Source organism: Lemur catta, chromosome 8 (assembly GCF_020740605.2).
Source record: "Lemur catta isolate mLemCat1 chromosome 8, mLemCat1.pri, whole genome shotgun sequence".
Taxonomy (NCBI): Eukaryota; Metazoa; Chordata; class Mammalia; order Primates; family Lemuridae; genus Lemur; species Lemur catta.
The window spans coordinates 83,023,998-83,050,299 of NC_059135.1; the positions used below are offsets into that span (position 1 = coordinate 83,023,998).

Consider the following 26,302-nt stretch of genomic DNA (forward strand, 5'->3'; position numbering starts at 1 on the left):
GCATTATCATGTACACTTCCTGCGTTTCCAACCTCCCCTCCGGTTACCGTGAGTGCCAACTCCCAGTAGAAACTCTTTGAGCAGTGGTGTTCAATAAGAGTGTGCTGAAGGAAATGAAAGAATGAATGAATAATGGCAGAAGTGCACTAAGTTTAAATTGCTTTCCAAAATGTTTACCATTACCTTGGATTCCAGTTATTGTTACCTCTTTTCTTTTTGAAGGCTACTAGGACCCATTAATAAATTACTGTTAGCTAAGAAATTCCCATCCACATCATACATCATTTTTACCTGCCTGCATAACACTGCCAATATCCCTAATTTTATAGCACGAGGAAACACCTGTAATACTTGTTGAATAATGCAAAGGAAAATGCATTTGCCACTATATCATACCTCCCCAAACCATGGGGCTGTGGGATACCTTCTATTTTATTTTTCAACATATTCAGGGTGTCAACTGAAGAATGACATGGTTCATAAATTTGGCAAGGAGAGCTTTATTTCTCATAGAAGGTTGCAACCTACAGGCTGGTCATCTTGCAGGCTGGGAAACATAGCCAGAAGCTGAAAGCAAGCAATTCCAGGGAATCATAAAGGGAACAGAAATTTATGCTGAGCAGGGTGGCCGAATATACATATTTAATAAGCTATAGGACGGGCCATGAAGATTTATGAAAGGAGAAACAAGCACATGTGCACTTGAGCTTCATACCCCTTCATGGGACCCATGTTCAAAAAATGGTTGCATTCGCATAATCCCAGGGTGGAGTTTTCAGCCCTCTGAAGTCAAAAGGTGAAGCAGAGGGCATGAAAACCCTCACTGAGCATACTCAGCAGCCTGGCTAGAACCACTCCATTGCCCCTGGTCTCTTTTCAGGAAGGAATTCTGGTCAGTTGTGCTGAAAAAGCAAAAAGGGAGGAGCAGTCACGAGGCTGGTTGAAATCAGTGGTGGAGCAAGTCTTTCTTTCCAAAGGGATGCTTTCTGTTTAAGCCTTAGAGAAGAAAGCCTAATGGTGGTTAAGGAAGGAGGCAGTATAACGTGGTGTGTCTGACTCATTCTGTCATGGCTGGGATTTCAGCTTTTAAGGATTCTCTGGGGTCACCCTGGCCAAGAGGGAATCCATTCAGTCAGTTCGGGGGCTTAGGATTTTGTTTTATTTTTCTCAAGGGATATGTGCACATCCACCAGGTAAGTTCCGTCTCTGACTGAGGAATAGACAGTTGTTGGAAGCCATGGGTTCAGTTAAACCTTCTCCCCAAAGAGATTGCTTGCTCATGGTATTAATAAATATTACTCAATGTTAATTGTTCAGAGAGAGTCACCATCAGAAGAGAATATTGCAGGATGAAGTAAAAGTGCACTTTACTTGTTTTCCTATAAGAACAGTGAGCATGTGGTACACCCATGTCACAGATATTTCTTACTGTACTTGCATTCATCGGGATTGACGAGGTGTTCAGACAGGGAAGGGACAATGGAACAAGAGTCAAGTCACCTCTCTAAGCCCCACTTACCTCATTTACAAGGTGCTGGGTTGCGTTAGGCAGCAATCCTCAATGCTAGCTATACATTAGAATCATCTGGGGATTTTTAAACATATAGACCGTTGGATATCATCACCAGACATTCTTATTTCATTGATCTAGGGGGCCAGATGAGGATGTAAATCTTTGCCCATAAATCTAATGTGCATCCATGTTTGGCAACTGGTAGGTTAGATATTTTTAGATTTCTTCCCAACTTGAACTATTATTCTAGTGTCCAGTTGTCCTGGAATGCCTTACTTATGTTCAATCACACTCTTTTTTCATGCGTGGGAAAGGCCATCTAAGGATCCTACCTTACTCTGTTTCCTGCTTACACCCATGTACAAACAAACAAAACTACTTGATAGCAGTGACAGAAAAAAGGATTCAACATATAGCAGAGAACCTAAAGGAGAAAAGGAGAATATATGCTGGATTACTCTGAAGCCGTTTGCATGTCCTTATTTCTAACTCATGAATTGGAGCATATTTTGGTCTCTACACCCAGATTTACTCTTTCTAATCGCCTTGATCCACCATCTGCAAAGGACATGGAGTCAGTTTCAGGAAAACACCACGAGGTTGGTTGCACAGCCAGATAATTATACATCTACTTTATTTCAAATGCAAACTATTCAAAATACACATCTAACTGGCCACTGGGCTATAGTAAAGTATATTTTTATTGGAAAAGGCACGCACATTTGGTTTTGACACAAACAGCACAGACAATACACTACACCTAGTGAAAAGTGCCAGTTGAGCAACTTTGATTCTTCTAGGTATTCCTAATCATACCGGGATAATACTAGCAGCAACTTTTCACTGTGCTCTGGCCAAATTCCAGCTACCAGCTTCTGTATCTCTATGTCTAAAGCCTTTTTCCAGAACAGACTGCTTATGCTTAATCCAAAGTGAATAGACTTAACATTCCCTCAACCAGGGACTCTCAGAAATTTCCTAATGAATATCTCAGCTCCCTGGCCCTTTGGGCAGGATAAATTTGAGGTAGGTGTTTTGCAGAGTCTCTCAAAGTTACTCAGAGGCTTAAGCTTTGTTGGCCGCTATGGTACCTGGCTTAAAAACATACCTCTTCTTGGCTTTTTCCCTTCTTTGTAACACTTTTTATCCACTTCCCTAATGATGCTGCCTGAACTTGAGAAATAAAATTCTTGTTCTTCGATCTTATCTCTAGCTCTGCTTCTGGGAGAACCCAATCCAAGACAACACTGTTATCAGCTTTGAAGGCAGTCCTTGGAACTGGGCAGTATATCTGTTTTGGGGGTGTGGTGGAGAGGCAGCCAAAAATTAAAACAAAAAAAAATGAGGCAGTCATATAGTGGCAAAAGGAAAATGAAAGACAGGTAAATGGGAAGATTGATGGCTGGCGGGGGAGGATGTTATATTAAATAGGTGGTCAGGTAGGACACATTAAGAAATTGAGTTTGAGCAAAGATTTAAAAATAAGGTATAAAAACACACCTATGCAAATATGAAATGCCCCTTTAAATATAAAATTTTGGACCAACTATATAACTTCAATATCCCCTTGCTCTCAAAACAGAGAAAAGCAACAGCAATTTCCCTCTGTGTGTTATAGCTGGCCCACGGCTTATGCCACATGGACGCTGCTGGCTGTCCATTTGACATACAGTGCACTGGGGAGTCAGCTCAATTCAATCTTCTTCCCTAATATTGTTATTCAAATTAACATATCTTCAGTTCTTAAGGTAACAAAACTTTTATCTATTAGGGTTGATGATGGCTTTGGGCAACCTTTCTGCTGTTTGGGAACATTCTTTGGAGGCAACTTTGCAATCAGTTTCATACTTGCTTTCAGCATTGGTGATAAGCACAGTGTCCAGCATCTTTTCCTCTAAGAGAAAGAGAGTTGTCTTTAGGAAAGAAAGCAACAGCTCCATTCTACCTTGAGAGGTCTTTATTTACATGACAGTGGAATATGATTTTAATCCAACATATAAGGAATTTAATGAGTAATCCCCAGAGAAAGGGCAATAGAGCAAACCCAATTACTGTACTGTCCCCTCTTATCTTCGGGGGATACATTCCAAGATTCCCAGTGGATGCCTGAAACTGCCAGTAGTACCAAACCCTATATTACAATGCATGGATTTATTTTTTCTTCTTCACAGTTTTGCAGATAGGAGATTTGTTCTGATCATAGATTTTAGCAATTTTAGCATAGTTTTGAGAACTTTCACCTTTCCTACTTAAAGAAAGCACTATACGGCTTTCCTTTGGCATATCCAAATTGCTAGCATCACTATTCTTGCTCTTTGGGGGTATTATTAAGTAAAATAGGGTTACTTGTACACAGGCATTGTGATACCAGGACAGTCAATTTTGTTGACCAAAAAGGAAGAAGCTGAGGCAAAATTAATATAAAGTGTTTATTTGGGCCAAGGTTGGGGACTGAAGCCCCAGGACACACTTCCAGGTTGCCTTAGATAGTGCTCTGAAGATCAAAGGAGAAGCTCAAGTTTTTAAAGAAAAAGGGACAAATCAGGAGAGGGGGCAGTTACAAAAGCTGTTCCTAAGGAATTCTCGTTGGTTTCCAGAAATAATATTGGTTAGTGATTGGCTAGACACTATTGAACCGTAAGGTGCATGGTGTTTTAGGTATGGCCACTTGGCCTCAGTCTAAAGCCTGCAACCTGCATCACCAGCAGCTTCAAGAGGTAATTATTTAGTTCAAGGGGGAGTGAGACCAGAGTTGTTATGCTTTAAACGTCTCTCTGGGCCTGATAATTTAAAGTGGCTTGCATTTCTCAGATAAAGGCTTTTTTATTTTTTTTTATTTTTATTTTTTTTTCCTAATCTGATAACCAAGAGAATTAGTGAGTGATGGCAAGTAGGGTCCACAGCATGGAGACTCTAGACAAAGGGATGATTCACACCCCAGGTGGGACAGAGTGGGATGGCGTGAGATTTCCTCACCCTAGTTAGAATAACACACAATTTAAAATTTACAGATTATTTCTGGAATTTTCCATTTAATATTTTCCACCTGTTATTGACCATGGGTAATTGAAACGGGGGAAAGCAGAACTGAGGATAAGGGGGGACTACTGTATTTAATTTCATTAAGGAATATCTGGTGACTTGTAAAGTGGATTGAAAGATAATTTCTATTAAAAGACATCATATTTTATATTAATCAATAGATTTATATGATCAGCCTGAGACCATGAACCTCTCATTTTTTAGGAGAAAGCCTGGGTGGGAGCTGGTGAGGAGAGAAAAAGACAGAAATGGCCCTGCTGCCTCTGCAGCAGCTTCCCTGGCCTGTGGCCCTACTGTGTGAGCACGCCTCTGAGCGAGGAGCAACATACTGTGTTCAGATCACTAAATGTCTTGCAAACTGTACTACATAGTTTGTACTTTATTCTGAAGGCAGCAAGGAACCTTGACAAATTTTAAGCATGATCAAGGTTGCTGTATACAGGATAGATTGGAGAGGAGGGAAGGAGATCAGAGACAGAGGAAACATGGTGGTTATGAAGGTTAGTTTGGAGAGAGGTGAGCAGAGTCCAGCAAGAAAGTAGTGCTCATGCACTTTTTCTGTTTGGAAAGTTATGTGAGTCAGAGGTGCTGAGATAAACATTTAAGTTACCCATATGGCTTTTACACCTCTTTTCATGATGACAAATCATATTTCAAGTCATTATCTAAAATTATCTACTATCTGTATTTAGGAAGACCTGTGATAGTTTACAAGTTAAAATGAAATGCTAATTATTTACTGAAGTTTAGTATATGCATATCCCATGATTTAGGAATTCTACTCTTAGGTATGTGATGAAGAGAAATGCATACAAATGTGTAGCAAAAGACATGTACAAGAATGGTCATTGCAGTGTTCTTTGTAATAGCCCCAAACTGAAAATAACTGAAATACCCATCGATAATAAAATAGATAAAATGTGGTATATACCATAAAATAATAAAGAAGATATAATAAAATAATATAATAATATAAGAGTAGCTGGGTTTGATAGAGTGTGCCTATAGTCCCAGCTACTTGGAAGATTGAGGTGGGAGGATCACTTGAGCCCAGGAGTGGGAGGCTATAGTGAGCTATGTTCATGCCACTGCACTCCAGCCTGGACAACAGAGCAAGACCCCATCTCTCAAAAAAAAAAAAAAAAAAGGAAAAAAAGAAATAATGTAAAGTACTTAAAATGAACAAAATATTGCCACATATCCAAACACGGATAAATCTTAAAAACATGTTAACTAGAAAAAAGCAGATACAGGCTGAGTGCAGAGGCTCACGTCTGTAATCCTAGCACTCTGGGAGGCCGAGGTGAAAGGATCCCTCGAGGTCAGGAGTTTGGGACCAGCCTGAGCAAGAGTGGGAGACCCTGTCTCTACTAAAAATAGAAAAATATAGCTGGGTGTGGTGGTGCATGCCTGTAGTCCCAGCTACTCAAGAGGCTGAGGTGACAGGATCCCTTGAGCCCAGGGGTTTGAGGTTGCTGTGAGCTAGGCTAACACCATGGCACTCTAGCCCAGCTGACAGAGCAAGACTCTGTCTCAAAAATAAAATAAAATAAAATAAAATAAAATAAAATAAAATAAAGGAAAAAGAAAAAAAGCAGACACACACACAAATATATGTACTGCAAGATTCCACTTACACAAAATTTTTTTAAGGTAATAAAATTAATCTATAGTGTTAGAAATCTGAATAATAGTTATATTTGGGGAGAAGAAGGTGCTAGCGAGGGGGCTGCAGCATAAAAGGACATCTGACATGTTTATGATATATTATTATTTCTTTACCTGGTGGTGATTGAGCGAGAAAGTTTACTTTGTGAAAATTCATAGAGGTGGGCCCTAATGATTCGTGTACTTTCTGTATGCATTCCTGAATGCAGACATTTATATAAAAAGGACCAAAGAATCACAAATCCATTAGAACTTAGTTACAATGATTTAAAAGTTATATTACTTTTTGCCATCAATGCAATGCCAAATAAGATGTTTAGAAATAGAATAAAACAGACTTCCCATACAGAAAGCAATGACAGTAGCTTTTAAGCTGAGTCATTGCAAGTAAAATATTTGACTTCAAATGTTTTAGTAAATAAATGTAGAAATAGAAGCAATTTGCATAATTTAGTTTTAAAAAGCAATGTGATATAGAGAAAAAGTAAATTGATGTGAAAACAGAAATTACATTTCAGACACCAAGGAAAAATGATCATACCCAACATTTATCAAGCATTTATTATGTGCCAAATAATGAAATAAGAAGTTTATATTTATTTTATCTTATTTAATACTCATAATAAGCATGTGAAGTAGTTGTCACTGTTACGCCCATTTGACAGATTGTGAAATTGAGACTCAGAAAGATTCAATTTGACCCCAGATTTGATTAAGTCTTAACCACTTAATATAACAGATGGTGATACCGAACAAGCTATTATTCACCTCTAAACCTTGGTCTCCTTAGTAAAATGGAAGGGTCCTCACAGATTTGCTTTGGATATGACACTATGGAAACCAGTAGTGGTTACTTTCACTATTAGAATTAGAAAGGGGAGGCTAAGTCAACTGCAGAGAAAATTTTTTCTAGGGCTGAATTCAGCACTAGGCAAGAATCTCAACTCCGGCAGTATTCACAAACCTGTTTGATCAGGAGAATCAGCAAAAAAAAAAAAAGACATTTCCGGATCCACTCTAACTGTGGAGCAGGGGCCTGGGAAACTGTTCTTGTAACAATGTCCTTCTAATCCTAGTGGTGTTTCTGTTTTTCTATTCTTATGGTCAATAATGGTATGAACAATAAACTCCAGATTTCAAAAGACTTAGGCTTCTATTTTTAACTTGAATCTTAAGTCATGTAGAAAAAAATAAATCACAATTCAATAATTGCTTTTCTGCAGGGTCCTGTGATAGGACCTAGGTCACTTGCTTTCTGGTATTTTAACTTAATATTGGGATAAAGCTTGAAAAAAAGTCTAAAGAACTGGAGAACTAGCATGCGACTTAGAATTTTATTCTCAAGTGATCTTAAAGCAAGTTATTACTTTTTCATTTTTTTAAAGAAGATGCTGCACTTCCATCAGTTTGGGTTTAATTTTCTAACAACTATGTTTAGTATAACAAATTCATGCTCATGGTAAAAGTCAGATCTATATTCTGTCAATGCTTTAAAGGAGGAGGGAATTCTCCATCCTGTACTGAAAGCTTAAATGACAGACTGATTCAGAAGAAATATGAAAAAGTAGATTCTGCTCTTATTTTTTTCTAGAAAAGTACTTAGGAATTTCTTCTTGAAGTACTTGGTTAAGAAGATAGTTTTGCAAAATTGCAAACACAGATGATGTGATTTTCCTGTTGAAATCATAGGAAATAATGTTATCTAATATTTCAGGGCTTTAGAAGTTAAGGGGCTAGGGATAGCACTAGGTGTGGAAGGATAGTGAAAACGTTCCAAAGGCAAAATTTGACAAAATTTGCCAGCTTCACAATTTTATAGCTGGCTCCAGCCAAGGGGCAGCTTTGGGGACATTTGCCAAGCCAGGCTAGTGGAGAACATTCTAGAGGTGCATAGTGAACATCTTGAAGAACAACTAAAAGTGAGTTTGACATGTGCAGAGTGGCAATACCCAGTGTTAAAAAACACAGTATAATATAAAAGCGAGTGGACAACAGATCTAGGAAAATTGCTTCTCATGATTGATTCTGACAGCTCTCAAGAATAATGATCAAAGTTTCAAAAGATTTTAAGGAGCCTGAGGGGTAGTACTTTGGAATGACAGAGAGTAGGGTGTGTGTGGATGCAAATGTTGGGGGAGAGAAATCTCTTGAGAAGAAAAAACAATTTTTCTTGGAGATGGCGACAGTGCAAGAGCGAAAAAGAAAAATTGCCTCTGTTTTGAGCTCCACTCAGCTCAATTAGTGCAATGTCACAACTTGAGAGCACAGAGTTGGGGCTAGCAGATAGGCACAGAGGACACAAACAGAAGAACACCAGCTCATAGGAGCCATTTCATGCTGCCTCTGAGACAGGGTGCTGTGTACCTGGGCTTTGGGATCACTAATATGTCAGAGAGGGGAGAAATGTTTCAGGAGTTTCTGCCTCTATGAAATCTTCCCAAATAACCCTAAGCAATAAATCACTCTGCAGCCTTTAATTCTATGCCATGTGATATTTCATATTTAAAACAAGTTCTTATCAAAGGTACAACCACAAACTTTCCCTCTCCATGTCAGATCAGTACATCGGAATGTGCTTAATCATAGATCAGTTTGGGCTGCCTTCCAGGTCAGCGCTCAGGAAGAAGCCTTCTTGCTCCAGTAAAGTCTGGGGCTTCTGCCAAAGTACTAAGTCCAGAGTGAACAGCACTCTGCCAGGAATGTTTTGGTCTAGGTCAGGATCAGTGGGAGTCAGGCTGGTCGAAAAGAAGCAAGAAGCCAAAATTGATTAAATCAAATTAAACCTTAAGTATGGCTATATTTTTCTGAGTAGATAAACATTCAAATAGAATGAACGTTATCTTATTTCCACATCCTAACATGCTGCTAATAGTTAATGAAGCAGTATCAAAATCAGCACAAGCTATTTCTCCATAGAAACCTTTTCTCACCCCAAAAGTCATCTTCTAAGGAAGAAATGTTCATGCTAAGGTATATCTGTGTATCTTTGGAGAGGAAGCATTATTAAAAACATCATTACCTTGCTATGAAAAATAAAATGCATTATACTCATCATTTCCAAATTTAGACCAACTTTCTTTAGGGTGAAGACACACCTTTAAAATAGCAATTGTTTCTAGAGAACACACATATTTAATTTATATCCTCTCATTCAGTTGCAAACATAATCAAAACTCTTTCAAAAAAGCATTTAAATAGCATGTATTTTTTTAAAAGTGCAGGCAATAAATCTCCATAATAACATTTTTATTCAAAGAAATTGTGAACACACTGCTTTGTGACTTATAAACAAAATATAGCTTTCTGGAACTCCCTTGGCTTCAATTGTGTGAAGAATTCATAAAGGGAAATGTAAACCCAATGGGGCTTTAATGTCCTCATATTTAATCTTCCATTAGGCAGCATTTTAAAAGACAAAAATGGCAAAAATATACAAGAGCACTTAAATCCACTCAACACATTATAGACTGTAAAAAATTAAAATATATTATGTATTTTATTATGGAAAGCAGAGTCAAGGGCATCAGCCAACTGATCTGATAATCCAATAAACCATTTAAAAGATGTTTTATGCCTAGCTAAGAGCTTTGGACAAGTTGCATGCTCAAGCTATTTAGCATTGCAAATATACTTAGTGGAAAGCCATTCAAGCGATGCTGTCTCGCTTAGGCACTTCTAGAGAAAGAGCCATGTTGATAGGTTTCGGTTTAAAAGGGAGGATTTTTATGAAATATTATAAATATTGATTTCACTTAACAGAGTCAGACCAATTTATGAGCTTGTGTACATATTAGCAATGTCTCCATTTATATTGCTGTGTTAGATTTCAATGGGGATCCAAACACACAAGATTTTTCAGGAATATCTTGAAAGACTCTCTTTGGGCAATACGAATTTGGAGGTTCTTATTTCTTTCTTCTAGAGGAAGTCATGTTTTTGAGAATTCTAATGACAAATCACAGCACAAGAGACCAGAGTTCTAATATATTTGTTTATTTCTATGGAACTAGGCACCCACTCATCTAGAGAGAAGACTACTTAATACAGTTTGACAACCCACAAGATGGTGTACTAGGGACTGGAAGGAGTTGCTGAAGTAAAAGACAGCCCTTGCCCTCAAAAAGAACTCAGGTTCTAAAGAGAATCAAAGGGGAAGAATGAATAAGTATATACAGGTATACTGACATTTACATAGACACAAACACACATGAAAATTCAATTTTTATGAACATTACTTTAGGCTCAATCTGACATATATTACCCTCATGCTCAGGTACTAAAGATAAATGCCTCTCTTAATAGAATAATATAATCTGGTTACTTATTTTTTAAGTTCTTACTTGTGGGTGAATAGGCAAAAGGGTATTAATCTGGTTCCAAAAACAAGAAAATAAATAGAAACCTAAAAATAAATTAGAAGGGAGATGAACTTTACAAAAGAGCCTCTACCACATGTCTGTTTTACAGAAACAAACAGCAGCTGCTTATGAAGAAGAATTGTCATAAATAATAGAAGCTGGGGAATATTATGTAAATGATGAAAATTGCTGACAACCAAATTTTTTATCAGATGAATTAAAAAATATGAGTAACTTCCATAAAAGGTCTGTGTACAGTATGGCATACACAAATACAAATGGAATTCTTCTATATATAAGAGCAAGTATATAATGATTTCACCACAGATGCCTTTCCACAAATATATATACAGATATAAGTGTGCTTGCTTTAGAAAATGAATTTCTCTGAGGAGAATTTCTTTTAAATTTAGGATTTTTCACAGTGGTATTTTCCCTTGCCATTCACACACAGGCTTATGAGTGAGAGGGAGGGCTTATTACTTATTGTCCTGATCACTTATGTTAAGATATAACGTATGTGTGGAGAAAAGGAAACCCTTATACACTGTTTGTGGGAATGTAAATTGGTACAGCCATATGGAAAACTGTATGGAGATTCTTTAAAAAAAATAAAAATAGAATTTATCATATGATCCAGCCATCCCACTTCTGGGTATTTACCCCAAATATTTGAAATCAATATGTTGAAGGGATATCGGCACTCTCATGTTCATTGCAACACCTTCCACAGTAGCCACGTTACATAATCAACCTGCGTTCATCAACAGATGAAGGCATAAAGATAATGTGGTACATACACAATGGGATACTATTCAGCCTTTAAAAAGAAAGAAATTCTGTCATTTGGGACATAGATGGAATTGGAAAACATGCTAAGTGAAATGAGTCAGGCACAGAAATAAAAATACTATATGTTCTTACTTTATGTGGGATCTAAACTATTGAAGTTATAGAAACACTGTAGAATGGCAGCTACCAGAAATTGGGAAGTGGAGAGAAGCGGGGTGTGGCGGTCACAGGGTGCAAATCCTCATTTACACAGGAGGAATAGCTTTATGGTTGGTTTTTTTTGGTGGTGGTTGTTCTTGTTTTTGTTTTTGTTTTGTGACAGGGTCTTGCTCTGCTGGCTAGGCTAGAGCGCACTGGCACGATCATAGCTGACTGCAGCCTAGAATTGGGCTCACCCGATCCTCCTGCCTCAGCCTCGCAAGTAGCTAGGATTATAGGTGTGAGCCACCACTCCTGGCCATTTTTTTTTATTGAGATCTATTACACAGCATGGTAAATACGGTTACTAGTGTATTATACATTTGAAAATTGGTAAGAGTAAATTTCAAATGTTCTCACCACAGAAAATTTGAGGTGATGGATATGTTAATTAGCTTAATTTAATTATTCCACATTGTATTCATAAATCATAACATTATTTTGTACCCCCCAAATATATACAACTATAATTTCTCAATTTACAATAAAATAAATTTTTAAAAATATATATAAATAATGGATTGAGGTGAAATTTTTGATTAAAGTTTAATTTAGCCAAAGACATATTAGATATTGGAAACCTTATTACGTCAGAATAAACAGCATACTGAATTCTCTTTCTGATCATTAAAACTCAGGACTCATTTCTGAGCATTACAAAATACAAATGTCTTTAAAAGGCCATAATTCCCTTCCTAAACTAAAAAATTAGAAATAATCACTACAGCCAGATCTATCTTCACTTAATTTTCAGTTATTGAATTTGTGTAAATTATTCTTGAACTTGGATTTAATTTTTAGCTTGTACTACTTCTCAAGGTTGTAAATTTTATATGTCATTTAAGCATTTAGGACAAGTTTCCTGCAGGTCACAACAGACACCCAAGTACCATTATCTTAATTTTCTATACATTTGTCTTCACTGAGAATGCTGAGAATATAGTCTTAAAGTCTGTGCTCAAATGAAGTCCTTCCAGTCCCTTGATAACTTCCTAGTTCATAAAACTAGCATATTAAAATTCATATTTAACACTAGTGCTATAAATGTTTAGCTTTCATTGAAGGCTTTAAGGAAGATATAATAAGAATTGTCATACATTATTTATAACTATAATATATATGCTTAGTAGTTCCCTTCCGTTTTAGATGCCTGGAAAATCCCCTAGGGATGGTCAAATAGTCTTCACACAGAGCATTCACTTGACAATCTTCCTCCTGACCATGAACCTATATTGCTCCTTTCTTTATAAAGCTTATCTCACCAGATTATCTCTGCTTTGATTTCAACAATCATATCTCACTCTTCCCTCCACCAAACTTTTGTACTTGTGGGGTTTCCTTGCAACCTTTTTGTTGATTTCACAGTCCTCTGCTTTGTTTTCCCTAAAAGGTTTACATTTTCTTTGAGGGGAGAAAATATGGTCATTATTTTATTATATGAGCTTAAAAAACAAGACTAGCATAATAACTATGCCCTGTCTTTGAACTTAAATATATCTTGCTGTAATGACAATTTTTTATTTCAGTGAGTTATATGTCTTTTACAAAAACTTAGGAAAAAATAGCTAGAGATATTAGTCTTAAACTAACACATGATCTTTAAGTCTAAGCAGTATTAGACATATTATTAAAATTAATTAAGAGCAGATATATGGGATTTCCTTACATTAAAGAAGCTGTATTGAATCTGATAAAAATGGGGTTCAGACCACAGATGTTAATACAATAGAATTGGTAATAGAAGCCTTTGTAGCTCTTCTGTTAAGAGTTTCCCAATGACAAAGCCTCTACACACTCATATGAGACACACTTCACCTCTCTAAGAATGAAGAACTTTTAACTATCATCATCTGTGCTTCATCTATTCAACTGAATTTTCACAAAGTGAAGTATCAGTCCTAATGTAATAATAAGTACGCAATCATAGGAGAAATTTGAGTTCTCTATTATAATTCTAAACTAAATCTTAGACTTTGTTACATGGGTATAGCCAGCTGGAATAATCCAATCAACTTTGATTATTTAGGATGGTACTTTTATCAGACATCAATATGGAAAGATATCTATTAGGGTTTCATTTATGAAAATAGCTATGACTTTTGAGGAAACAGAAAAACAGTTAGAAAAAGACTTAAAGAGTTGTGGAAGGATTGGCAAGATTGAAAATTCAGAAAAATATTAAGATAAAGAGGAAAAATAGAACACTAGCTTTGAAATAACAATGGGGACAGTTTTTTAGCTTCTTATTATTGCTTCACACACTACTTGATTCTGGAGATCCAGTCTGGGACAGGCGAACGAACCTCCATTGCAAGGTTTTTCTTCCAGCCTTTTGGATTGAATTTTCACTTCAATCCCACTAAGTATATGGCCATTAAGTAATTGATATTCTCCCAGCATTATTATTTATATTTCAAAATATATATATATATAACCTTTATAATATCAAATGATACTTCAAGATCATTTAAAAATCAATTGGATTTGATTTTGTAAATATTATTATTGCTAAAAATACCAAGTTGATCTCAGCATTACCCAAGAGAGGGTGAAGCTTCTATTACTAATTCTATCCTCTTATACCCAAGAGTTTTTATAATAATAAAATAATAATTTTATAATAATAAATAATAATGGGGGCAGTTTTTTAGCTTTTTATTGTTGCTGCACGCACTTTACCTGATTCTTGAGATCCAGTTTGGGACATGGGCGACCTCCATTGTAAGGCTTCTCTTTTAGCCATTTGGATCGAATTTTCACTCCAATCCCACAAGACGAACTGCAAGAGCCCCAGCTAGACCAATCACTTAACTTGCAATCAAATGGACAGGGGATGACACATTCTTCTTGAATATAACCTGGAAGAAAAAGATTTAAGAGAAGGGAGGAAAGTCCGGTCAAAACGTACTGATCAAATTCACTTCCTATTTCCATTATCATAGCTCAGATTTCTCCACAATATTGCTACAGTGGCTTCAATAATTTTCTAGTCAGATAAACAGACGAAAATTTTAAGAGATGGATAAATATGATGAAATCTGCATCAAATTTGTGCCATTTCATTTACTTCATAGGCAATTCTGGGTGGGAAGGAACTGGAAAGAGTACACAGTTCTAGTTTCTGATAAGAAGAAATGAAACAGTTGTGGCTAAAGAAGGTACCATCTCCCTTCACTAGGCTTTGTGCTCCCCATTCTACAATTCACTGTCTGAAACAGGGAGAATAGAGTTAATCTTTCTTATGGGTCTATGGTCTGCAAGGCTTTCGCTAAGAACGATGGTGATTCGGACTTCCCGGTAGTGTAACTTGGGGGTGGGAGGAGGACATAGAGTAGAACACAAATTAGGAAGAGCAGAATATTATTGAAAGAATAAAATAGAAGTATAGTGAAAAGTTGTGTAATGGGATATTGCACTGGAATCAAGAGATACGGGTCGAAGTATAGCTCCAAAAGTTCTAGCTTTACTTGGTCTTGTTCATACCCTCAGCCCACTTCTTGCTACAGTCTTTCCTAGATAACGTCATTGTTTTAACGATCACCTCTACCGATGACTATCAAATATGTACCTTCAATGCTGATGTCTCTAGTGAATTCTACACCACCTACTGAACCACTCCAAGTGGATGCCCAGTTACTCCAGATTCAGCATGTCTAAAACTGAGATGATCAATCTCCTAAAACACTCTAATTCTCTTGTATTTCTCATCTCAATTAACTGCAAAATCATCTATTTCCTGTACCCTGTTGTAAGTGCCTGTATAATCTCTCCTGCTTGATTTTAGGCAGAAGCTGTGAATGTAATGGGATGCCACTGCCATTATTAGATTATGTTATATGGCAAAGGTGACAGAATTTACAGATATAATTACCATGCCAAATCAGTTGATCAGTTTGACTTAATCAAAAGGAGATTATCTTGAATGAGTTTTACTTTATCAGGTGAAAACTCTTAAAAGAGAGACTGGGTCTTTTTTCTAGAGAGAGAAAGTTTTTGCTGCTGGCTTTGAAGAAGTATGTAGCCAGGCTATGAAATGTCAATGGAGTGGCCACATGGCAGGGATTATCAGTGGCCTTCAGGACCTGGGGGCAGTCCCTGGCAGCCAGCCAGCAAGAGAACAGCAACATCAGTCTATGGCTGCATGGAGACGAACTCTGCCAAAACCCCGAGGAAGCACAGGAGAGGCACTTGCCCCATTCAAAGCTCTGCTGAGACCTCAACTTGGCCCATGCCTTGATTGTAGCTTGAAAAGATCCTTAAACAGAGAGTCTAGAGAAGCCGTGCCTACACTCCTGACCCATGGAAATTGTGAGAATAATGGTTGTGTTGAGCTGCAAAGTCTGTGGCAATTTGTTATCCAGCAATTAAAAACCAAGAAATTATCCAAAACAAAAAATCTCAAGTTATTATGTAACCTCCTCAGTCATTCTACCCATATGTTAGTACATGTCATAAATTCTTATACTGAAACACCACAAGTATGTCTACAGTTCTTTTGTCAGTCCCTAGTTCAAGATCTCACTGTTTCTGGACAGAATAATACAATATTCTTTTCACTAGTCTCCCTTTTTCCTAATTATTCCTTTCTGGTACCTGTGAATTAGTCTAAGAAAAAAGATATTCTAAAATATGTAATAATTTATATCACTCCTCTTTTTAAAACCTCTGCTAATTCTCCACTGGCTTTAATATACAATGCCAATCCACTTTGCAAAAAGATAAGATTCTTTATGAAAGGATCTAAACAATAGTTTTTGACTTTGTCTGTAAAATATAACTCCATTGTCCAGATGTACCACATACCAATTCCACCTGAATATCAAAGGAGGAGACCCAGGCATGGGTGGTTTTTAAACATCTCTAGGTGATTCCAGTGTACAGTCAAGGCTGAATGCCACCTCCCTACCTTGTTTTCCCTCCTTCCCTTCACTCTCTTCTATCTTGAATTTTATCTATACATACTACTCCATCTTCTCCAATAATAATTATGTCTTTGCTCATGAAAACTGAGTTTAGCCTCCCTGGTTCATTACTCAATCACTCTCTTGCCAGTGTAGTTGACCACCTTGTCCCAGTGATCTTCTGCCATGCCAGGCTGGCAAAATTTCAGACAGAGATCAGTCCGACTGTCTTCCCTCTCTGTGTTTAAAGCAAGACTACCAAGCAGAGATGAAGAACATGCTAATATCACACTGGCGACCCTGTAATGTGTAAGTCTAACTTCAACCAATTTCTCACACTGCCTGGGCATTCTTCTGAGTTTGCTTTCTTAGTCTCATTCGGTATCACAGCTCTTTTAAACCTTTTCCATCTATTAATATTTTCAAATTTCTAAGACCTCACCTTTTCCTTCCAGAAAAACCTTTCCTTCCAGAAAGAAATCAATGAGAATTCCTTTGATTTCCTATGAATATGTCTATATGTATCCCATCATTTTTCTTCTCTCTCCATATTAAAATGAAAAAGGCAACATTTTTCCTATAAAAGGCACATTATTCACCTCCACCTGGTATCTCTCCATGTCTTCAGCTCTTTCTCTCTCTGTCTCTTCTCTCCCCAGTTTATATTTATATTTCTCTTGGATCATATTAGAATGATTTTAAATTTCCCAAATAGTACTCATTGACAAGAGAGAATACACCAACTCTAAGAGTCATCAGGAAAGATTCTTCCGGAATTGAAAAAAAATTGCTCCAATTGAGATTGTTAAAAGATTATTTCTCTATTCAGCATAATTTTAGTTCTACAGTCATTTCTAAGGAGCTTTTATCACCAATTCAGTATTGGTAAAAGCTAAATAAAGGATTAAAGAGAAGCCACAAATATTACTTAGTTTTGTATTATTTACTCACTTAATAAACTGAGTCACAAAATGCTTTCATTAGCTACCAAATGAAAAGAGTAGGGCTAGAAATCAGGTGGAATTCAACCCATGGCAGGCATGCTTCACATTAGTAAATCTGAAATTCCAGGAGATTTCATATAAATAAACTGTAAATATTTGAGTGCCTATGTAGACCCTATTTTAAAGCAGATTTTGAAGTAGATACCCTCTTAATTGAATGAGATCTTAAATCATTCTCATCTATATTGCATATTGAAGGATTTTAATTAGCAAGCCTCTAGCAATACTTTTCTTCCCTTTATCCATGATAGGAAGGGAACCCGGAGGATCTCCACAAAAGTCAAGATCATAAATTCAATGAGTATAAAATAATTTTGAAATTCAACAGGACTAAACAACAGTGACATTTATTTTTCAGGAAAATTATTTTCATGCTAGAGTATACCCCAAAGGAAAGTCCACAGTGAGAAATATTAATACTTGCATATTCTTATACCTATCTCCTATTTGAAGGGATTAGTTTTATCTACATACTTAATACTTGCAGTTCTTGGAAACAGATTATGATAAAATATGACTATCGACAAAGTTAACCTGCCATATGTGAATTCTAATTTTTGACTATAGAAGTCTCACTAATGTTTTAAAAACCCATTTCCATAAAATATACCACAGAATGGCTGATCCTACATAGGTAACATTTCACTGGCAACATTTATGAACCTAAACCTAATTGCTATAAAGGAAGGAGCTCTTCTACCAAAAAGTATTTTATACTACAATTTATATGCATAATACATTGCTTGGACTATCATATTATTTGGCCTAGGGATGGTTTAGTGTTCTATTTTATTTATCTGCAGGCACATGAAATTAGGTGGAAAGTAGTCATTACAGAATTATCAGCAAGGCATACACCCAACCTTATATTAATAATTTTGTAAACTATACACATTACACATAGTAGGTGCTCAAAAAATTCTATTATGGATAAAGATGGACTGAATAGAATTAACTCTATCTCCATCCATTTTATAACCAGAGATATTTATTTAATGATTTGCCAAATGAATTGAATCCCAGAAACCTGGAATGAAATCATTTTTCAATCTATATCACTAATCCCCCAATACTCAAATCTTTGGGCTAGTGGAATGGATGTAGGTATAAACAGAGTTTTCTGAATAAAGTGGTCTCATTAATGAAACTTCTTACCAGAATATTACCTTGCGAGGATTTTTTCCCTCCGTTATTCAAATATAAACACATTTTTCTCCTAATAAGATCTAGTTTTGGAGAATGTGAAAGAAGAAAACATGGATGATAGTAAGCCTGAGAAAATAACCTAGATTAATTTACTTATGTTTTCCAATTATATAAAGTAACAGCATACATCTTACTGAACAGTCCATGTTCTATTTACTGACACTGTGCCCAAATAGTGAAAACACAGTACTAAAAATAACATAGGAAAAAATTATAAAAAATGATGAACAAGCTAAGATCTGGGAGAATCTTGTGAGTTAAAATAATATCATGTTTTTATTTATCAATATTTAAACATCTTCTTTTTAATTTTTTACTTCTTAATTTTGAATTTTTTGGTCACATAATAGTTGCATATATTTATGAGGTACATGTGATATTTTCATATAAGCATATAATGTGTAATGATCAAATCTGGCTAATTGGGATATATATCATCTCAAATATTTATCACTTCTTTGTGCTGGGAACATTCCATATCTTCCAGCTATTTTGAAATATACAATAAATTATTGTTAACTATAGTCTCTTTACTGTGCTATCGAACACCAGATCTTATGTGTAATCATTAACGAATCTGTCTTCTTTACCCCTTCCGCATGACCCTCTCCAGCTTCTGGTAACCACCATTGTTTTTATTACCTTCATGAGATCAATTTTTCAGCTCCCCCATATGAGTGAGAAAATGTGGTATTTGTGTTTCTGTGCCTGGCTTGTTTTACTTAACATAATGACCTCCAGTTCTATCCATATTGCTGCAAATGATAAGATTTCATTCTTTTTTATGGACAAATAATATTCCATTGTGCAAAAATACTGCGTTTTCTTTATCTATTCATCCACTGATGGACACTTAGGTTGATTCCATATCTTAACTATTGTGAATAGTGCTTCAATAAACATGGGAGTGCAGATATCTCTTCTATATGTTGATTTCCTTTCTTTTGGATGTATACTCAGCAGTGGAATTGCTGGGTCATATAGTAGTTCTATTTTTAGTTTTTTGAGAGACCTTCAAACTGTTTTCCATAGTGGCTGTACTAATTTGTATTCCCACCAACGGCATTATGTGCCTTCTCCTTTCTCTGCATCCTTGTTAGCAATTATTATCTTCTGGATTTTTGATAATAGTCATTTTAAGTAAAATTAGATGATATCTCATTGCAGTTTTGATTTATATTTCCCTAATGATTAGTGACATTGAGTATTTTTTCATTTACCTGTTGGCCACTTGTATATCTTCTTTTGAGACATGTCTGTTCAAGTATTTTGCTCATTTTTTAAACCAATTATTTGGTTTTTTGCTATTGAGTTGTTTGAGTTTCTTATATATTCTGGTTATTAATCCATTGTTGAATGAATATCTTATAAATGTTTTTGCCATTTTGCAGGTTGTCTCTTGACCTTGTTGTTTCCATTGCTGTGCAGAAGCTTTTTAGCTTGATATGATCCCATTTGCCCAATTTTACTTTGGTTGCCTGTGCTTTTGAGGTCTTACTCAAGAAATATTTGCCCAGACCAATATCCTGAAGCATTTCCCCAATGTTTTCTTCTAGTAGTTTCCAATCTTCTATTAAATCTTTAAGCCATTTTGATGTGATTTTTGTATATGGTGTGAGATAGGGGTCTAGTTTCATTTTTTTGCATATGGATATATAATTTTCCATTCATACATCTTAGTATTACTAGAATTTACTTGTTTTTCTATTTATCTAGTCAAGATGTACCATACTAAAAAGTATCTGGTGACTGAAGTTAGATTGGTTTAAAGGGTATTGGTTTGGGATATGTGGGGGAAAAATTGGGACAAATGTTTTGACATTGGTCCAAGAAAGATAATTTGAGAAGTTAGATCCATATTTTACTACTGCTATCAAGGGAATACCAGACAGTGTTAAACATTTATTTAAAAATCTCAGCCCATTAGCATGTGAAAATGTAGGCCAAACACAATACGGTTGTCAGCTTGCCTTGGTGAATCTATATTTTGACTTGGGAATGCTGTTCATGAAGCAGTTACATGCTCTTAAAGATGCTCTCAACCTTTTTTAGGTATGTGTGGGGCCTGAAAACACATCATTGAAAAGTGCCTAAATTAATTATTGTTACCTCTCTTTTTTTAAATTTTGAATTATTAAAAGAAGGCTTTTGAAAATATTCTCTATTTGTAGAAAATATTTTATTGCATTATATAAATACTCATCAGGACACAGAAAATAATGTTAAATATTATAAAATGATGTCAATGTATTAATATTACAAATAACAAAGTATTTCATTTGGACCCACAATATAATAAGATATCTGAAATGTAGCTGATTTAGAATTTACACAAAGTCCAAACAATTTATTGACAAATAAGTTTTCTGGGCTCCTTAAAACTCATTTTTTTGTACCAAAATTATTTATTAAATTTTAATACATCCCCCCAGAAAAATCATTTAAGTGTCAACCAGTTTCCTTAATTAAAAATGTAAATCACTGGTATATTTTATTTTAGATGTAGATAAGTTATTCAAGGTCATCTAAGCTAAAAGCTTCATTTTATAGTCCAAAGTAGAAAGGAATCTCAAACACAGACTTGACTGAGATAACCAGCTCACTATCAAGTAGAAAAAATTTATTATGGTCCTAGAATGTTCTCTTTAGTGCAGGAGTAACAAGCTAAAGAATCAACCCTGCCCTTGAGGTAATTCATATTTTAGAAATGATCAGTCTTATAAATGTAGGGGAAAAATCTGGTATATAAACAACTACATAAGTTATATGACACAAGTAATACATGCAGATTCTATGACAATCTGAGATAACATGAATGGATTCTGGCTTTAATTTTCTAAGAAATTCTTGTGAAGTATATTTACTGTGGTGGACACAGACTGTTGACTATTTGCTGGACCTAGTTCACTTATTATAACTAAACATATCAGTGTTAGTTTAATTGAACAACCAAATCATATAAAGAACTGATCTTTTAAGTTGAATAATCCAGGCTATTTAATGAAAATGGTATCTCCAGTTGTTCATATAGACAGTTTCAGTATTAACTCCCTTGTGCCAGTTTCCTTCAAGCAGAGAAAATAGATTTTTTTTTCTTCAAAGATGTTGAGGATATTAGGGACAAATGGAACACAAGACACACAACAATCTGAACTATTCAATTAGGACTGTACATACACAAGTGATTTCTCTCATTACTACAAATAAGTGCTGTTAAAATTGAAGTGACTGATTGCTTTAATCACATAATAAACTTGGCATTTGCAACACTATAAAGACAAACAGATTGTTGATAAGCCAATATTACTGAGTAGGTCTTAGAATTGCAGTTTCCAGGGCCTATATGAAATCCTCTCAATACATCTTCTTGCCTTATGAGAATTTCACCTTAAACTACATAATAGTCTTTCCACTTTGCATTCCCTTTAAAATTTCTTAAAACTGATCTTCAAGCATGTCTTTCATTCATCAGGCTATTCCCCACATATTTCAGGTTCTGTTCCTGGGCACATGGTATGATTTCACTTTGCACCCCTTGAAGTTTTTGGTGTGATCTTATATCTTGAGTTAGCCAATGAAATGCATGGAGAAATGAAACATGTCACTTCTTGGTGGAAGCTTTAAGAGCTGGATCATGATTTGCCATACGCTTTCTTGCCTGTGCCACAGGGTCCAACAATGTTTCAGACAGTGACTACTCAATCAGCCAGGGTCCTGGACAGAAGATGACATGGAGCAGAGCCTTAACCACCCCAAGACGAACATGGTAGTGAGGGCCCCCTGTGGCTTTCAACCACTGAGACTTTGATGTTGTCTATTTCATTTGTTGCTATGACATCACTTATTCCATCCTTATGGATCAACCTTGGTGCAGCCAAGAGTATCTCCAGAGATGAAATAAAGAGGACCACGGAACAAATATTTAGAATATTGTGAGAATCTCTACAAAATGTCCTGAGAAAATAAGATTAAGATACATCAGCAGTTAGCATGGTCTGAATATCAGCAGCATTATTACATGAGAATGTGACTTTGCAAAAATTAAGCCTATGTATGTGTTTCAGGAAAATTTATAATATATTATTTTAAAAAGGACTTGCAATAGAGATTATAAATTAAAGCTTAACCTTTTGTGATGTGGCATAAAATATTAAATTTCAATAGTTCAATTTCCTTGTGTGAAAGTAAAAATGCAACAATACTTCTCCTTTGTAACTCCCTACAATGTCATAAGGGTCAAAAAAAATAAGTATTAATAGTAGAATTTTGGGGGGCAAATTAACATCCAGTATAAATGACATACTAATATTTTACCACTACTAAAAGCCATACAGCAAAGGGAAAATGTTCTTTTCTTTATCATGTTTTTGTGACTAGTGATTAATAGAGAATATAATTCAGTAAAGATGTTTTAGCAGAAAAATTATAGGGTCATAATTTTCAAATCTGGGTGTCATTTCTGATTCCAGATCATTTCCATGTAAATTAAAGGCTAGGATAATATTGACAGAATGAGAGATTCTATTTGGGGTCAGTAAATCATGTGATTCCTTCTCTTTCTTTCCAAGTTTGCTGCTACCAGCCAAGGCCAGACAGTCAATATCTCTCACTTGGACTGTTATAATGGCCCGGTAACTGGATTCCAGGTCTCAATTTCTTCCTTTTGATCCATTCTCTGTCTGATCAGCTGCCATATTACTATCCCTAAAGCACAGCTCTATGTATATCACGGCCCAACTTAACATAAATAACCTTTATAGCATGGCAGAATTTTGATAAGTGGACAAGCGTGTAGAAGGCAATCTAGGTAGGGAAGAAACCGCAAATTAAATCAAGAAGATGGGAATGAATCCAAAATGTGTACAAGTCAACAGAGAAATCTTCCATACCAGAATTTGACTTTAGAGAGAAGTTTAAATTTGGCTACAACAGTTTGGGGCCAGACTGGGAGGTCATGCTGGAGGGGCTCAAAAAACTGATTCTGAATTCTGATATTAATTTGGGTGTGCTGTTGAACCGAAGAAGAGAGAGCATGAGAGTACTGGGTAAGAGATATTTGGAAAACTGAGAAGTGGCAAATGCCTAGGGCGGCCTTAGGCTAAAAGACCTCTAAATATAACAAACAATAGATACACATGGTGTTAGAAAACAATATAGTGAAACATGATAGAATATGACTTATAATTAACTAGTTGTGACATGTACACATGACTAATATACTACCTAAATGGAAATGACTATTTTCAAAATGACCAATGAATCTGCTCTTTAAACAGCAGCTTCATTTCCAACTGTGAAGACAGGCCTAATATAGTCAATCCTAAGAATCAGCAATAGTCAGTTTATGAGTACACAGATGCCTCTATGTATCCCATGGGATTCAGAAATATATATTAACAGCTTGGAAGAAAAGTGTTTCTGTTCTTTTTACTTTGTCCCCTCCTGGTCGCTAGGGAAACTCTGACCTGAATCCCACAGTATATTGGACTAGCACAGTGGGTTTATTTATTGTCTACCTGCTTATTTAGTTGCTTGTTTATTTATATATTTAGTTTGAGGCCGACAGTCCAAAGTTGGAAGATTTTAGATGAAAATAAAGATTTATGACTCCTCTTTCTGAAAATGTGGATGATCTGGGAACATCTGAGTTCTCATTCTAGCAGAGCAATAATTGACTGGAATCAAATAATTGGCTTCTTCAGATGAAATGTGCCTTCACAGTCTTCCACATTCCCTAGAGTAAAGATTTCTTCCCCAACCAAAACAAAGCACAAACTTACTCATAAGTCCAATATAAACACAGATAAAGGCAGGGCTGCTGTTATTGGAGGGGAAGGTGGAAGATACAGAGACCCTCACCTGTCAGGCTCACCCTACTCATAATATGAAAGGACCTATGAAGAGTCGAGCTGGAAACATCCATCTAGTCTGAAGCCTTCAGGAGGGGCCACTCTCTGTGCTACTAGCCAATGATGGAGCTATTAGTGTGGGCTCTGAAATTATGTAATGAAGGAGTCATTCTTTAAAAAAAAAATACAAAAATACTAATGCATATTTAGATGCAATCATTTGGAAGAGGATCATGCAAGTAAAAAGTTCCAGAAGTTTAAGCTTCACTAGGTGGAATGACTTCTACTGCCATCAGTATCCTATATATTAGTGCACCAGCATTTAAACACAATTCCTAAAAGTGGCAGCTGGAGATACCATGAGTATCTAGAACAGCATGAACATCGAGAATGAGGTGCATGGAAGCATGCTTCATTCAGAGCCAGGCTCCTTCAAAGACCTCCATGGCACACAACAAGGTTCCTAATGTGAAAAAGTGTGCACACAACAAACTTCAGACTTGAAACTCCATTTTTTTTCTCTGATAGACTGTTGGGTCAGCAGACAATGACTTACATTCATAAACAATGAAATATAATCAGAATATGGATTACATGATGAAGAAAATTTACCTCTGAAAGTTTGCTTTTGTCAAAGAACTGCACCTCTCACTGAGATAATACAGAAATCAATGTACTAGAATGAATTCACAGTACATTAACTCCTTGCAAGTTACTGTAAAAACCTCTGAACTATCGCCAAGGTGTAAAATTAAATATGACTCCCAGTTTTGATTTATACAGCATGCTGGTAATGGTAAATTTGTTCTATTACCAAGAACTTTGTTTCCTGATGGATTGTGCATTATCTAATCTAGAGATTTACATTTAGGCTTCTCTTGTCTTCAAATGACAAACAGATATCTTATGATTTTATTCAATGATATTTAATGATAGCCTGATAAAGGAATAAAAGAAGTTGAGACATTTAATTTTATTTAAAATTTATTTAACTTTATTCTCTAAGAAAACTTAAATAGCCAGCAGTCTCCTAGTTACACTAATAGAAATGTCAAGGCACTATGGATAGTCCTAATTCACACAGACAGAAAGCCTTTTAAACCAGAAATAGGTATCAAGAGCAAGCAAAATATCCCTCTGAAGAAAAAACAAAAAGCGGCAAGAAAAAAGAGTTTATTCGTTTCCTAGGGCTGTCATAACAAATTAGCAGAAATTTGATAGCTTTAACAAGGAAAACTTATTCTCTCATAGTTCTCTCATAATGCACTGTGAATCCATTTCAGTACATTCCAGAAGTCTGAAATGAAGGTGTTGGCAAGGATGTGCTCCCTCTAAAGTTTATAGGAGGCAATGGTTTCTTGCCTTTTCCAGTTTCTGGTGGCTCCTGGTGTTCCTTGGCTTGTGGCAGCATGGCTCCAATTTCTGCCTTCATCTCCACATGGTGGCTTCCCTTTGTGTCTCTGTGTCTCACATCTCTCTCTCTTCTCTTATAAGGGCACCAGTCACTGGATTTAGAGCCCGCCCTAAACCTACGATGATTTCATCTCATGTTCCTTAACTTAATTGCACCTTTGAAGATTATTTGAAAGTAAGTACATATGCACAGGAACTGGAGGTTAGGACTCCCACATATCTTTTGGGAGGACATAATTCAACCTACTAGAGAGAAGAAGCAAGATTATAACAAAAAAGACAATGTAACACATGGATGAGAGTTCAGCCTTTGACATTGTGGGCTGACCAACCTAACCCTAAAGCCCACTTCAACATG

At 36.0% G+C, this 26,302-nt stretch overlaps 1 protein-coding gene across 1 annotated transcript in view; it reads right to left on the reverse strand.

The window, feature by feature from the left end:
• THSD7B (thrombospondin type 1 domain containing 7B) overlaps positions 1-26,302 on the reverse strand; it is a 718,374-nt gene that overhangs the window by 191,789 nt on the left and 500,283 nt on the right. Inside the window, exon 14 of the mRNA XM_045559264.1 lies at positions 14,251-14,429. Coding sequence (XP_045415220.1) covers positions 14,251-14,429 — 179 coding nt within the window. The remainder of the gene's footprint in view (positions 1-14,250; positions 14,430-26,302) is intronic.